This window comes from Serinus canaria, chromosome 7 (genome assembly GCF_022539315.1).
Source record: "Serinus canaria isolate serCan28SL12 chromosome 7, serCan2020, whole genome shotgun sequence".
NCBI classification, from domain to species: domain Eukaryota; kingdom Metazoa; phylum Chordata; class Aves; order Passeriformes; family Fringillidae; genus Serinus; species Serinus canaria.
Window position 1 is genome coordinate 5469913 of NC_066321.1, and position 16667 is coordinate 5486579.

The following is a 16667-nucleotide window of genomic DNA, read 5'->3' on the forward strand; positions in this document are numbered from 1 at the left end:
TTAGTTTGCTCTCTGCAAACAAGCAACAAGATTATGGATTCTTTTGACAGCACTGAGTATAACTTTGAGTATTTATTACACAAAATTGGCCCAACTTCAAAATGCTTAGTTTTACACCACATGGAGCACCTTCCACATCTGATTATTTTAAAAAAATCCCCAAACCTGGTCCTTTAAACCTTTCTCCTTTAAGGTAATGAAACACCTGCACTTTCTACCTCTGCTTATTTTTCTAACTGCCCAAAATATTCCAATACCTTATTGGAAAACTGCAGCCTCCTGCTGAGTGTGTACCTTGGTTACCAAACCAACACGTTCTGAACACCCACACTATTTTTTTCAGGATAAATCTTCCATAAAAACAGTTTTTATACTCTGCTTAAGCACTTCAATAATGATTTGTACAGAATATTCAGAGGTGAATCTAACTGGGGCACACTGCCCCAGTAAACACTACATATTTGACTGGGTGGCAAAACTACTAAAATGAAGCATTTATTGATTTAAAAAGTAGCTGAAACTGCCAACACTCCATTTCTTTGGTGAAGTGTATCTAAAGAAAAAGGATTTCTAGAGCTGAGATGAGAGATGCTGATTTCAGACATACAGACCCTGCCACTCTTGCAGGCTCCCAGAGCTGGGGCAGGTTTTGGGTTTGTTTTAGTGAGTCAAATGTTGGATACCTGCAGAGCAGCATGGGAATCCAGAGCTCCTGTGCAGACCAAAACCAGTGACTTTTAAAATCTCATGGTACTGATTTTAAACACAAAATTCATGTGATTATTTGGATAAATCCCTCCATATGTGCATGTCAAGAGTAAAACAAAATTAATGACAACATAAAGGAGGCATATAAACTCTAAAAATAAACAAACCAAAACCAACCTCTGAAGAGCAGATGCCCTCCAGGATTTCCCCAGTTTTGCAAAATTGCAGCTATAAATATTTCCCAAAGCTGATGCAGGATGAGCCGAGCTCCTGACAATAACTTTGTACCCCTACATTCCCCACCTATCCACTAAAGAGAAAACATCTTTACAGGAAAGACTGAAGCCTTGGGTTATGTCCAAATTATTTATTTGGAGAGACCACATTAAACTCCCTAATGCATCCATCTTATTCTCCCTGTTCAACTGGAAATCCAAAGCTGAAAATCTGAAAAACCCCAGCACCTCAAAGAAATAACAAACCAGCCTTGCTCACACAAACAAATCTGTATTTTTTTTAGAAACACTGGAGACTGAATATGCAAATTATAGGAATGTATTAATTATCATTAATCATTCCTTCACAAAGACTAGAACTAATTGGAGAAATAATTTGAGAAAATTGAAGTACATGACAGAAAGCATTAAGATTCATTAAGTTTCAATTCTCTGGTCTGTCAGCCTGTCAGAAGTAGATGCCTGCTATTCTAGCACTACTGGTAAAATACTGAGTAGTTTCCTAATCTAGTACACAATTTAACCCCTTTTATAGTTTGTTCTGAGATTAACCACATCTGACATTTTCTGCTAGAAGGCACTTTCACAAGGAAATTTGCATCTCCATTTGTTTAAATCAGCAAAATTGAACTTGCTCAAATTTCACTATAAAGCATTTGCAGGTTCACTAGATATTTTGTATTTATTTCCATTATTTGAGAGGTGCCAGCACACATTCAAAAAACCCACAAGAGATGAACAGCAAGGCATTTGAAGAAAAAGCTGCATGCAGAAAATATCCACCCTGCCCCATACCCATGCCTCAAATCCATCTTGACCACAACTGCCAATAAATATGCAAATATTTTATGTCCTTCTATTTGAGGTCCTGCACTAAATCCTCCCCATCTGAGCTGAGTTGGCACAAACTCTTGATCCAGCACAATAACCCCCAGAGCTGCTGTGAAGGAGGAATGAGGGCTTGGTAGGGCAAGAACTCCCTCCTGTCTGTGTCTGACAAGGGCAGCCCAACTGCAAGAGGTGACAGGCACAAGATGCACCATTTAATTGACATTTTTATTCTCCATTTATTAACATATGGTGTGGGCTTGACAAAGACCACCACAGCTCTTAATCTGGGCATGGAACAAGTACCAGAGGCAAGACTGAGTCTTTGCTGCAGGCAAACATTTTAGTTGTACACTTCTGTAGCAAGTAGGTGGTTTGTTTTAAACTTTCAAGACTCAATAAACACAGCTGGGTTAGAAAATTGTGCAAATCATACATAAAATTTATTTCAAAGCTTACTGAAAACTCACCAACTTAAAAATGGAAAATATAAATAGTTTATGTGGCAATTAAGGTTAAAATAAGTCAGACTGGAGCTAGAGTTTCTATGCTTTAAGATTTCATCCTATTAGAATGTTTTTTGCATACTCTTCAAAATTTACCTTTTTTAACAGAAATGGCTCAGTCAACTGTGCAGGGAGAAACGTGGGAAGTCAAAAACTGTGACTGCTTAAAATGCAGCAGCAGTTGTCTCCATTCTGATCAGCAGCACCACGTCTGACATGGTGTAATTTATTTTCTGCATGACTATCACTGCCAACGCATGAAACATGCATAAGTTGGGCAAAGCAGAGATTTCCACTCATTATACACCTCCCCTTGATTGAAACACTGTACCTGCACCAAAACATTGTTATGCTCCAAACTCTGCTGAGAATGCAAGGCAAAAATGTTGGTGTCAGGAAACAGTTTCAAAGAAGGCCCTGCCCCCTGCCTGACAGGATGACGATCACCAGAATGGCTCCTTCAGAACACTTGAACCAAGAGCTCAAAACACTCCTGGCACTTTCTCTTTAAGCCAAGGCCATGCAAACTCTGCAAAGTTGTTTTTTCTTCCCGAGTCTCAAAATCACAAGCTTGTTTCAGTTCTTTATACTTGACTCACAAGAAGCCAAATTTTACACTTAGAGCACCAGCTTCACATCCTGTTAAAATAAAACTTATTGACACCCCCTGGAATGCCATTCCAAAGCACTCAAGAACTCTCTCAACTGAGCCTGGGATGGGTTTTCTTCCCTTGGTGCAGTGCTTGTAATGGAAAAAGCAAATCCTTTGCATCTCACATCAGAAATGCTTCACTCAACTCCTTGTATTTTTTCCAACTTTCTCTGAGTACAAAGAAGGAATCTTCAAAACTGACAACAAGAAATAAGTTCTTCTAGTGGAAAACTGCCAAGACGTTTGCAGAAAAATAAACTATTCAAGATTAATTTTAAGAGGCAATTAATAGCATTTCCTCTGTTAGCACACTATCACAATGTTAAGTGCAAAGTTATTTGTGTGTAATGGAAGCAGCTGCATCTTTAATCTAATTTACTTAATAAACATGCCAAGTAAAATTTGTAGTGGAATGGGTAATATTCTACCTTGAATAGTAATTGTAACTGAAGCCATCTAAAACACAGAAAACCATAAATACTATGAAGTTTGGAGTAGTGGCACAAAGACTCACTTTAATCAACTTTAATTTCTCACCTGACTGCTCAGGCTGCACTCAAACACTTCAACATCAAACCATCCCTTCAGCACAGGGCAGGCCAGGCAATTCTGTACAGCAAGAGATGGTTTTTACCCAGCACCACTAGAGAGTCAGGATTTGAGCTTCCCCCTTTTAAAGAAAGAGGACACACACAGGACTGGACCAACAGTGTAAAATACTTTCCACAATATTCAACTTAGAGAAAAGGTTTTCTCCATGTGCTCAGTTTCAACACAAAAAACTGGAATATGCTATAGAAAAAAAAACAGGTGGTTTTTAAAATCAATGCTCATTGAATTATTTTGCTGAATAACAAAATTCTTTATGATGACAAGATTAACAACTGGGAGGAAAACCATCTTCAGAAAGGACAAAAATATAGCCTTCTAAATAAAGAAATAATGAAGATGAATATTCCTGGTTTATCTGGAATGCGAAGCTCAGGTCAGACATTTGGATTGCATAAATAATTCTGATACCACTCAGGGGTAAGCAGCCCTGTTCCCCTCAGGGGTTACTGAACTCTCTGTGGGGATGTGAGTTATGCCATTACTGACACAAACCCCATGAGGAACATTAGACTGGATCACTGGGGACTCAGTTAAGGGATGAATTTTTTTGTTTTAAGCACACCTGGAGAATTTTGCACATACCTACCCAGACCCACACTTTTTATAAAATAACTTACCTTGACAACACCATTTTCAGGAGTTCAGAGTGTCCAGAGCCACATATCATCAGTGCCACATATCACTGCAAATATTTATCCCCATATGAAACTCCTTACATACCACTCCTCCTCTGACACACCACTTCTCCTGTAACAAATGCCAACAGCATTCCTGCTGGATGGGCTCATCAGCAGCCTGTACTCCTTGGCAGGACAAAGGATGATGGTTTTTGATGGTGGGTGGAAGAAGAAAGCAGATTTCAAACCCACCAATCCCTTCTTCATTACCACAGCATCAACCCTTCTTCCCACCAGCCCTGAGAGTCTGTGCTAAGGGAGACACTTCTCAGGTGGGCAAGTTAAGCTGTCCAGAGCTTAAAAGTGTCAAAACAGAAAAATAACCAAGTTAATGGAGATCAGAGCAAGGCTGCAAGATGATCCTCCCCAAAAAGAACAGCAGCATATTTGACACTAGACTGACAGTGCTGATAAAATATCTTTCTCAAAGCAAAGGCAGCCATTGGGAACAAATGCAAGTACAGACAACAAATAAAGACAGACACACTCTGTATAAGTAACAACTTTATTGTAACTTGATGTGCTGAAACGCAAAAATATTTTCAGCAACAAGGTACAAAAAGTATCTCACCATTAACATCAGCTGATAAAAAAAGGCTGGATGGTTTGATACGACTGTTTACATATCTGAATTCTCTTTATCATTTCCACCCCAAAACAGGTCCAAGTCATTTCACTGGTTTAACTTCTAAAATAGGACTCATTGATCTTAAGCCTTCAAAAACCAGGTTACAAATACAGTGAAGTTCCTTGCAAAACACTTGAAATAGTGAATTCCCTTTACAAACATAGTCCATTTACTGTAAGCAGAAGCCAAGATATGAGACTAAGTGTCTTGGCTAGCTAAGGAGCTAAGCTCTGCACTAAATACACTACTGACAACAGACAGAGGACAGGTAACATTCCATTTGTCAATTACAAAAAAAAAAAAAAAAAAGGCAATTAAGCTTAGGAATTTTAATCAACTGTAAAATTCAACAAAATCTGACAACATTTCAGGTAGCAGTACCTCACATTTGCAATTCACTGCCTTCTCTGAAACACAGTTTCAAATACTGCACATGGCTTTTATTCTCCCAAAGGAGAAGCCTTGCTGTGAGGATTTAAAAAATCACAATCTCCATGTAGGTCCTCTACCGATCTCCTGTGCAAAGGTGAATTTTATACTAAATACTCAATGTGCAGAAAAACATCAGAACTAGAGTAACCTTGTGTCCATGATTACCACGTTTTGACACACATTTATCTTGTAACAGCAAATATTATCACAATTTCACAAAAATATACCATTACTCAACTTGTATCTGTAATACTTATTCCACTTGTTTGTGTAGTTTGTACCTCGGTGAAATTGAATTTAGGAAGCAAGAATCAACATGCAACAGAGGTCAAATGCAACTTGAACTTTTCCATCTCAATTGTGTACCAAAGAGTATTCTTCTTCACCTTTAAAAATACGTTTGACGAAGACCTTGCACCCTGTTAAATCATCCTTTCATTGCAACAGTTTCCTATAAAGGCACAATGTGTTCATACTTCTGCATGCAGTAAATGGACTAGGAAATAAGGATTATTTATTGAATCAACTTCCACCCAAAGCATCTCCTTAGGAGAGGTCTGAATGGAGAAAAAAAAAAAATATATATATAATACATAATAGCATTTTAACAGCAAATTGAGTCCTTATTTTTAGAAAGTCACCCTTGACAAAAAACACCACACAGTCACACACACACACACGCACACACACACAGGACACATGCAGGGCTCTCCCCAGAAAAGCACAGAAGTGGTGGTTCACATCTATCAGAGAGTAGTGTTGGCAAGCCAAAACATGGCACCTTCATACGGCATATTCCTAACCTGGAGGGAAACCAGGAAAAACCCCCAGGGTCTCAGCCTGGAAAAACCTGACCACTGATTATTCCTGATCTGCTGCACTTCCAACTGAGGCTTTAAGGGCAACTTCTTGAGTTGTGGGGAATGAAACCGAGCTACTGAATCCAAAGGGGAAGGTTGTAATTATCAATGTCCCCTTCCAGTGAGAACACTGCATGTAGGTAATTAAAGAGGTGAATAATTAGTGCACTCACTTAAGAACGCAGCAACTGCTTCACCTTTTTCTCAAGATCTGTCAGAACTTGAAAACATAAATAAATAAAGTCCAATCTGAAGAGATGGATCAGCAGAGGGCTCTTTCCTGTTGGTGTAACACACTGCCTGGCTCGAGGAGGGGACACTCTATGATGCAGACAATATCACAGCACAGTGTCTGACTGTTTTTTTGGTACAAAGTGTGCTATCAGGCTTGGAAAAAAAAATCCTAGAAATCCTTAAACTTTCCATCTGATTACTGTAAGTTGTTACTTTAGAACAGGCTGAGCTGGGCAATCATTACAGCATTAAATATTCAAGTCACTTTGCACGTGAGTGCTGTGAGCTTTACAGTGATGAGGATGAGGAGCTGTAGTCCCAACACGTTACACAGTGCAGCAAAAACATGATTTTGGAATAAACACCTTCACCTCCTGTTGTGGAGAATGTTTGTGAGACCTTATCTTAGATAAATATTTAAAAATTGATAAATCTCTGTATATATATAATTTGATGCCTTGTGTATTATTGAAATTTCTGATTTTACACTTTAGCCATCATAAAGATTTAGCTAGAAGGTAAGAAAAAATTCATGTTCAGAGGTTTTAGTCTTCAAAATGGAACTGGGCATTTTTTTTCCAATTTACCTTTGTAAGTGGTTCACTAGATGCCAAAGTATAAAATTAAATATTCTTTCCTCTAAAAATTTCATTCAGAGCAAGTCAGATGAATCTCAGTGAAATAAGGATGGAGAAACAATCCGAAATTCTTCCTCTCTCTTCCCTGCATGACTTTTTTTAATAGGCAAACTCAAACCCTTACACAAAGATGTTTATAAATTAGGTGAGATCTTCTCCCATTCCAAACTGTAAAACCCAAATCTTCCCCCCAAAAAAAGAAATACAGCATATTATCACTATTACAGTAAACTCAATGCAATAACTCAGGGAACATTTAGAGTGTGCACTACTGCAGACTTTTCCTCCCAATTGTAAACAAAGCTATCAAACACTGAGGATGTTGATATTAAAGCTAAGGTTCATATAATAAAGAACTGGCCCATGACAAGCAGTTTACAAATGTTTCATCCTTTTCACATTATGCAGAATTTCAATACCATCCACATTATGCAGAATTTCAATACCATCCACAATGCTATTACAATAACTGAAATGCAATACTGAGCAAGTCTCTGCTTGCTGATACCACCTGACATTTCAGGGAAATACTCCTGGATGTGTGCACAGCCTCCCCAGGTGTTTGTGGGAGCCATGCATGTACGTCAAGATGGGAAAAATCCCCTCAAAGTTTTTACCATTCACATGCCTTTTTCAAATAAGCGAAAATATTTTGTTACTTAAATATGAAAGCTCGCAATAGCCACCTTCAGTTGAGTCTTAAAAAGACATGCCTTTCTTTTCTAACAAAACTAAATCCCATGTGGCTGTGGGCATCTTAAAATGTATCTAAAAAGTTAAGCCACAATTACCTGTACCTCATTAATTCATCAAAAGCAAAATATATATGTACCACACAACATACAAAAGTTACACATTAAAAGTGCATATTCAAAATCCATTTGGCCCATTTCCTCAATTTACATTTGGTCATTCTATGCATCCTTGACTTTTCTATGCAACCATACACTGGGATATATTTATTCCATATACAACACTATTCCTTTTTCACATTGAGCTCTTTTACCTCTCGTTCAGTTCTGCATTAAATGTAAACTAATGATGGACCGTAAAGAAACACAAGCAAAAGGTTTATTCTGTGTTTCTCTTCACCGCTTGGACAGCTTTGACACACACACAATAAGCATTACAAACTGTAATGAAAATACATTTTTGGGCCAAACCATTGCATATTTGCCCCCACAATGAAAAATAAATTATGTTCAAAGCAGTATATTGCCATAAATAGCCTGTGGGCATTTGCTGAAGGTAAACAGGCTCTCCCTATATTTAGCACTTGCCTAGGGTACATGATGTGCCTCTTGTTCAAGTGCTTTTAATGAGAGGCCAGCCAAAACCTTCCAGTTAGCACAGGACCAAACTATAATCTTTTTTCTTTTTTCTTCTGAAAATAATGGAAGATCCCTTTCAAAAATTAATCTTCAGATATCAACTTTACTGCATTATGGAGCTAGTGCAATCCTGCAGAGCCTAGTCAAAAAGACAAGGCACGTTAAGAAATAATAATAAAAAAATCAAGATACATTAGACTATATGGACTAGAGAGTCATTGAAGATAATTTAAGGCCTTTCAGTGAATTAGAGTAATCAGTCTAATTTAAAGCTGAGGATTAAACCATAAATTATCCATCTGAAAAGCAAACAATAGGCTTTTTCAGCTTCTGTTCTGTGGACAAGGATAACAAAAACTCTTGTTATGGTTTGTGAAAACACCTCTGGACAAGGAGGAGTGGCGTCAGTCCAATTTCTCTAGAGTTCATGGAAGATTTCAGGACTGTTTTAGCCGTTTGCGTGGAATGCCAAACTGTGGACACTGTGCAGACGCCAGAGCGCGAAAGGCCTCAGCTACTAAGTGAGGGTGGGAGTGGATCATGGACTTCCAGCCTGCAGTTTCCATTATGTCTGTTGCTTGGCTGAAAACAGAAGCATTAAGAACAGTCACACTATTTTACAAACCAAATGCACAGTGGAGAAGAGCAGGCAAGGCAGAAGTGCTGCAGAAGGGCAGTCAAATATTGTGGGACGCAGTGTGGATGCCAGCGAGGGTGCCAACAGAGAGAAGCAGCAATTTGGGGATAGAAATAGAACCAGATGTGGGTCTGCTCTACTCAGTACCAGCCAGACCTCAGCTAGAGAACTGTGTCAGAAAAACCACCTTGAAATTGCTCATGAGAAACAACAAAGAGGAAAACTAGGAGAAAATGAGGTCTAGTGCAGAGACAAAAAGCAAGGGAAGACACGATAATCTCATTACACAAAAGGGCATGCTCAATTTGGGGAGAGAGAAGGATGACAAGATGAATCAGCTGCAACTGCCTCAAAAATGATGTAGTTTATCTCCTAGAAAGAGCCATGAAGGCAGATTAGCTGGCTGGCTCCAAGCTCCTTCCCTGGGAGCCTGCAGTCTCAGTACCAGTGGAGCGTACTGAGAAGATTCACTCTTTTTTCATTGCAGATCAAGGGCCACATTCAAAACAGCTCTCAATGGCTACTGTTGACTTCTAACACAAAAGCAACAACAGACTTCAGCAAGTGTCACAATGACACCAGGAGATTAAAAACTATCTATTTACTCAATGCTCAATGTATGTATTTACTTTTTGGTGAACTAATGGAAAAAAAAGCAAAAAACTCACTTTGCACATGAAGAATATTATATTGGCTGGGTTGCATGTCACACTGACAAAGGATAAATTTGTCATTTAGAACTAATATGCATCAATCCCAAGTTCCCATTGCTCTGCACTTTCACAAGCCTTTTGTGAGCACCCTCACACTGTTTCAGGAACATTATCAAGCATGAAGTTATCAGCTGACCTCTGCACCACATGATCTCTGATCTGCTGCTGTAAGTCAGCGAAGCTAAGGGCCTTGAGAAACAAAACTGAAGTTCAGAGTGCTCAGAGTCAGTAAATTAAGCCAGGCCCGCTCCTATCATTTCCCTGAATTCCTGTAGACGTTTTAGCTGAAGCAAAGATGACCAGCTTGTTAACTAGCAAACATTCAAGACAGAAGTCAGCTCAGGAACATCCAAATCACTTGAGAAGATATACATCAAGTAGTTACATAGTTATGATTCTGACTTATGTCTATTACTGGTATTTTACTATTTACCTTTCACCACCCACTGCTATTCCACATCATGCTCAATCATTATGCCTAGAAACCATTTTTGTTTCAAGGAGAAACAATAATTTCAACTACATAGTACAACACAGCCTTTCAGCTCTCTGGAGATTCTGATGGTAAGAAATAAGTGCTCCACTGCCCTTGTTTGAGCCTACTACCAGCTATTCTGCAGCTGGCTGATTTCCACTCTGTGATTCACCTGAGCTGCTGCAATCCAGAGCCTGAGCCACACAGTCTCAACCTATCTCCAGTGTAGGCAGGAGCCCTCAGAGGGACCTGACTGACGAGTTGTGTGGCCTCCAGAGCACTTGTGCTGGCATGTGGGAAGGTGCACAAACACGTCCCCAAAGCCAAAGAGAGCAACTGCCCTCCTTTCTGTGGAAACACTGCAGGCTCAGACTGACCCAAGCAAGTCTCAAAACCACACTGGGGTTATCACTCCTCCAGGCACAAACCTGGGTACTCATGAGAATGGTTTTCTCTATAAAGGCTGCTTCCATCATCTCACAGCACTATGCCCCTGGGAGAGGGAATGAAAACCAGCTATTGTTAGGATCTCACACTGGAGAGCAGCTAACATTCCCTGTCATTTAAAGGGGGAGTCACAATCATAACTGGGGTAGCATCTGCTGAATCCTACTTTACTTACAGTCAGTGACAGGCCTCAGCAGTGTGGAAATGAAGCAACAGTTCTTAAGATCTGCAGTCTACTTAGCAGTGTTTGTACAGAACATCGTGGGGCAGGGAAACTTACTTGCTATTCCAGTTTTTCCCATCTTTACACCCAAGTTGTCTAAGAACACTGCACCTGCAAGAGAGAAGTGTGCTAATATTGAGAAAGTACACCAAATATAAACACAAACATATTTAGTAAGTAATCCAAGTATTACTTGCCTGTTAATAAAGTCTATTGCTTGTGCTTTTAGCTGTTCAGCGCTGTGCAAATCTGCGAGGATAAGAATGTCAGCAACATTTTCTACCGAGAGGTTACTACAGAGTGCTTCCTCACACATCACCTTCAGCCGTTCCAGTGCATACTGGAGAGAGAGAAAAACTGCACTCATCATTCCTCAAACTCACTCCCTCTGTCCTCAGCTCTACAGTTCTGAAGACACTTCCAGCCAGGCTTGGTGCCTCCCAAGTTTAACAGCAAACTGCTTCCCCAGGGGTACTGCACAGCACAGTGTGCTGCACTGAACAGTTCTCAAATGTAACACAGGCATTAGGCTTGGCACAAACTAATTAAAGACCTTGCTGACAGAGTTTTTATCAAACAACAAAAATAACTCATTCAAAAGTTTTTATTTCAATTCTGCTTGGTAAGGAAGGAGGAACAAGGAGCCAAACCAGAATTGAACAGGTTCACATCTCTAAGTGAGGGGCGAGAAATTATACAATGGAGTTTCATCAACTACACTGTTTAAAATAAATTTAACTTAATCCTCAACCCATCTCTGAATTTCCTAATTTACCTCATATCTTTGATACAGCCTACAAGAAATTTGATGGGAAAAAAACCTGCATTCCCATGTTATATTTTGCATTAATACATTCTGCTTATTTTTTGAAGAATGTCGCAGTCTGAATAGATTTCATTTTTATTTTCTGGTATTGCAGACAATCATACAAATACTTCATAACAGTCTCTATATTTATCAATTACGCCCTAAATCAGGGCCAGCATTCAAAAAACTCCTTAATTGCTGAGCTGCTGTAAATCCCTTCATCTCAAAAATCACCGTAGAAAAAGTATTTCTAAGAGAAACAATTTTAAGAGCAGACATGATCCCAACAAAGAAGAGATGAAAGATTAGAACAATTAGGTTTGTAGGGAAGACAATCCCATTTCTAAAAAAAATTGATAATCAATAACTACCTAAAACACTTCTCTTTAAAAAAAGATTTATCAGCCTTATACTGCTAAAAAAATCTATTATTTCCTATTTATCTTCATTTCTGATGAGAACTGCTCCTCATGTTTTAAAAAAGCAAAATATATATCAAACAATCTGAAAATAAGATTTTTTATTTTTAAAATCAACATTCCCCAAGCAAACACCAGATTTGGGAAGTTTGGAGTCAATTACTTACTTTGTCTGCAGCTGCCAACAAATTGTCAGCCATTTTTTCAAGGTTTGGTGCTTTTCCTGTGTAAATGAATCTCATCATTTCTTTAAAAACTTCAGGGTCTACATCATTTATTTCTACACGATTCTGGTAAAGAAGAAGAAACAATAAAAGTCTTTGGAATTTAGCTACAATTTCAAAGCGAATATTAAATATCAACTGCATGCATGCTACAAGTTTTCATTCACCATCCATCACACAAAATCCTTATAAATTAAGGTAAACATTAAACAATTTTACATCAAAAGCAATTAAAAAAGCTCTTAAAACTTAGGTAGAAATCAGCTCTAGCAATAAAAAATAATTGCAATTTTTTTCCCATGAAATGCATAACTCTGAAGTCTATCACACAAACTGCACATAAAAATCAAGGCAGTTTCAGGAATACTAAAAATGCTTCTTAGCTTCCAACACAAAGAGAATGCATTTGGAATATCAGAAGTCAGAGAAGCAGACAGAACAAATTGAGCCATTCTTGGCTCAACTTAAACGGAGTCAACACAGCCCAGGTTTTGTTCTGAGAATCCAAAAAGCAAACACATTGAACTGACATCACACAGCTGAAGATTGCCATAATACAACAGTGGCATTGCAAGTTTGACCAATCCTATAACAATATCCCCTACAGGCAACTAATGAAGTGGGAAATGATGTCAAAGATGTAGAAGCAAACACCAGACTTTTGAAAGGAGTATAAAAATCTCAGGCACAGGAGACGAGCATGGTCTGGTTTCCTGTCAGTATTTAGTGGGAGGGCTGCACAGGGGATGCACTGCTGATGAAGGCAAAGGCCTGGCATGGACACATTACTCAAGCTGTGACATGTCTGGATTTCTTTCAGACCAGGAACCTCCATAAAATGCTCCCAGTACTCCCCTTCCACCTGTGACAGTTTCCAAAGTGGAGAGGTGCCGGGAAGCAAAGTGACCTCAGCTGTACCACAGCACCACGTTCACCTGATGCGTTTGTGCACACAAGTGCCATCTGGCAGTTTGCAACACCAAATGATGATCACCTATCATAACCCTTTTGTGAGGTGATCAGTTCCTCACCTTTTCATGGAATCAGCCCAAAACCAACCCACTTTTGATAATTCTTCAAGAAAGACACAAACAGCTCCTTGTCGTGGGAGACAGCAAGTGCATAAAAGCAGAAGCAGCACTTTGCTGATTAAGAAACCATCTATCCAAAACACTTACACAGGTCAAGTGCCTGCAGAAGCTGTGAATGAAAAGGTGTTCACTGCCTGAGGGCTTAATTCCAGTCATAATCCACCTCTTGTTTCTTGGTTACCATAAAAAAACACTTCAATACTCTACAGCAAAACCTCAGTCAAGTCTATCAGCTGACAGGAAGACACAAACTGAGGCAAAAAGGGGGCAGAGATTACCAGGTCAATTACACCAGTAGCTAATGTTTAAAAACACTATCCAGGGCAGATACAAGTACCTGAAAAAATTCAAATCCTCCAGCACCTCTCCACGCTGCCTACACAAATTCCCTCAGAAATCACCAGGGGAGATCCAGGAACTGTCCCTCATGCACCATAAGAGCCCTCATCCTCCTCAATCTGCTCTGCCTCAAGTTTTTTGCAATGTTCCTCATTCACAAGGTACAAATATTTACATGCAACATTTTCAGTGAAGCTTACCTTTTTGCTTTCTTCCATTTCATGTTCAAACATTGCATTAAAAACTGGAGATCGTGCTGTATCAAGAAAAGTAAACATTAAATATAATCAAATTTTAAACTTACAGCAATTTAAATTACAAAATAATAGCAATACAAAAGTAGAAAGTACCTGCAAGGACAGATTTATGAGCTTTGAATTCTTGTCCTCCTACATAAAAACTGCAATCTGTAAATCTTGTTGTTTCCCAGAGATTCCCTAAATCTTCTGCTAGTCGACATTCAGGTACCTTCAAAGTGTTTGTATTAGACTGTCCTGATATATTTACTGAGTCTTGGACCACGCTTACCTAACAGAAAATCACAGCAAGACAACTCCTTCATAACTGAACAAGAATTAAATCACAGTACCTATTGCTAGAATCCCAACAATTCCAAAGCAAAGAAAAAAAACAGTGAAGCTTTTGGCATTAGGCCAGAATCATAAACCAATGCTTTACAATTTACTTTTAAGTAACATAAAACAAATAGGGATTACTCTAATATTGTGTACTTTTCCAACCAAAACAAAAAGAGAGAGCACAACACCACATGCCACCTGACAGAAATGCCAACATAAACATGGACAGACAGAGTTCTTGGAAAAGCAGTGGGAACAAAAACAAGTTAATGCTATTTCAGAGTTAAATTAACAGTTCAACACTTCACCCATCTCAGTAAAATATACACAATATACAATTCTATACAGACCATCAGGATCACATGGTCACAGAAAAGGTTCAGAAGAACAATCTGTAGAATTTTTCAATATCTCTTATTGTACTGACAGTTAAGTTCATACACAACCTATAATGTGATATTGCAAACTAAGTGTAAGTAACAGCTCCTTCATTATTTCCTTTTGCTTATTCTAGATGAGGCAGGAAACACAAGTAATTGTTTTCCAAACAAGATTAAAAGCCATTACTTTCAAAATACAAGGTGTAAGTAACTTCAATAGTGAAATGCATTCTCACAGGATGTAACTTCTATACTGAACTAGTTAGGAAAACTGAAATATGTTCATTTGGAGTGAATATTCTGCCAGTATTACCCATGTTTAAGTCTTTCATATAGGAATTGAACAGGACAGCAGCACTCCTTGCTGCTTTTTCAGTTATCTTCACATACTGAGTCCTTTTAATCAGTGTGTTGGGAAAACAGAAGAGCTCAGCAGGTTTTGCTTCTCTTGTCTGAGAGCGCAGACCTGAGAACAAAACCTTTGTAATGAGCCATACTAGAAGATCTTGATCACTCCATCTCTCAAATACAGAAAATTAGGATTAGATCTTAAGAGAAAATGCTGATACTGTTAGGATCAGGGTTTTGGTTGATTTCCAAAGGCATCTGGAATAACTCTGGCATAAAGCAAAAACAGCACAGCTCAGCTTCACAGAAAGTTGGAGCACTGCAAGCCAAACTCCAGACCAGAAGAGGAGGAAGATGATCCAATTATGACAGCAGCTTGGGGATTTGAATCACTGCCTAATTCCCTGTATCATCTCATACCCCCTTGTGAATAGAAGAAATTCCTTTTTATTCTTCCACCTTAAAAAAAGACAAGAAACCCAAAGCACAGGAAATTTTCCCTTTCACAGTTAGACTGTACATTTATAACGTTGAAAAAAAATCTATAGAGCTATTTCCCAGTTTTCACACACACAGTGATTTCAGGAGATATACATACACACAAAGGAACTGTTAGCTTAGCCAAGCTCATCTTCTGTTGCAAGAGGAGAGTTCTGCTTTTCCAGAGCCTTGACTCAAAGTTCATGGTCCCAGTTGTCCACACAGCATCCTCCTGTTAGCTACAGACAATGCCTAGGGAAAGTCATCTACACACTCTTTATGTGCACTTAAACTAAACTCTGACCTTCCAAACTTCTGGTTTAGAATGGTTTCTAATACATACTGAGAGCTGGGCAATACAACAATTTGCTACAGGTCATCTTTTTATGGCATAACCCAAGCAAAGTTTTAATTCAAATCTCCCCCACCCAAGCAACCTGGAGTGCATTGTCCTTTAAAGATTCTAAACACAAAAGGATTACAGGGGTCTGATCTTTCATATCCTAGTCCAACAACCATGCCGTGCATCCTCTTATTATTTATAATTTATTTATTTAAATAAAGCTGAAATCCAATCAAGTTAATCCCATATAACCACTGAAAACTTATCAACTTGAACAAGTTCTGTGTGATGACACTTAACCAGGTTAATGTCCATGATTCTCTGGATTTTCAATCTGTGGTAATCTAATGGTAAGGGTGATATAAATGATTCCTTGGACTACTAAGGCAGGTAAGAGATCAGTGAAAGCAGAGAACATTCTATTCCATTAGCAAATGGAACATCTGAAAGTACTTTCAGATTATATGGAAAGAGAGAATTCAGTCAAACAGAGATCAGCGTGCCCAAAAATCTGAAGTTGCATTTAATCACTAGTTTCTGCTGGCAGCACCAGACTTCACAAAATATTAAACTTAACAGCCCCTCAGATCCCATCCAGCTGATCCTGAGAATATTTAGCAACACAGAATGAATATCTTTGCTGCCAAAGACAACCAAGTAATTTTCCTGCAAGCCAATAAGAAGAAGGGCCCACCAACAGTCAGTAATCAGAGACTTTCACTAAATATCAGCTACATCTGACAAGCTTCATCAAGCCAAGTGCAATAGTTAAGAAGTGGTAAGTCAGTTTTCCAAAGGAAACAAGTAGGAAGGCAAACAT

The 16667-nt window shown here is 38.7% G+C and overlaps 1 protein-coding gene across 2 annotated transcripts in view; it reads right to left on the bottom strand.

Annotated features, from left to right (window-relative positions):
• Window positions 1-4710: 4710 nt before the first annotated feature.
• Window positions 4711-16667, bottom strand: part of SPOPL (speckle type BTB/POZ protein like) — a 33031-nt gene continuing 21074 nt past the window's right edge. The window contains exons 6-11 of one of the 2 annotated variants that reach the window (XM_009087783.4): window positions 14069-14246; window positions 13919-13974; window positions 12232-12354; window positions 11035-11177; window positions 10895-10948; window positions 4711-8924 (exon numbers count right to left, since the gene is read on the bottom strand). In XM_009087783.4, coding sequence (XP_009086031.1) covers window positions 8780-8924; window positions 10895-10948; window positions 11035-11177; window positions 12232-12354; window positions 13919-13974; window positions 14069-14246 — 699 coding nt within the window. In that variant the 3' untranslated portion in view covers window positions 4711-8779. Of the gene's footprint in view, window positions 8925-10789; window positions 10949-11034; window positions 11178-12231; window positions 12355-13918; window positions 13975-14068; window positions 14247-16667 lie in introns of both variants that reach the window. The other variant, XR_001990047.3, reaches the window with a different exon arrangement.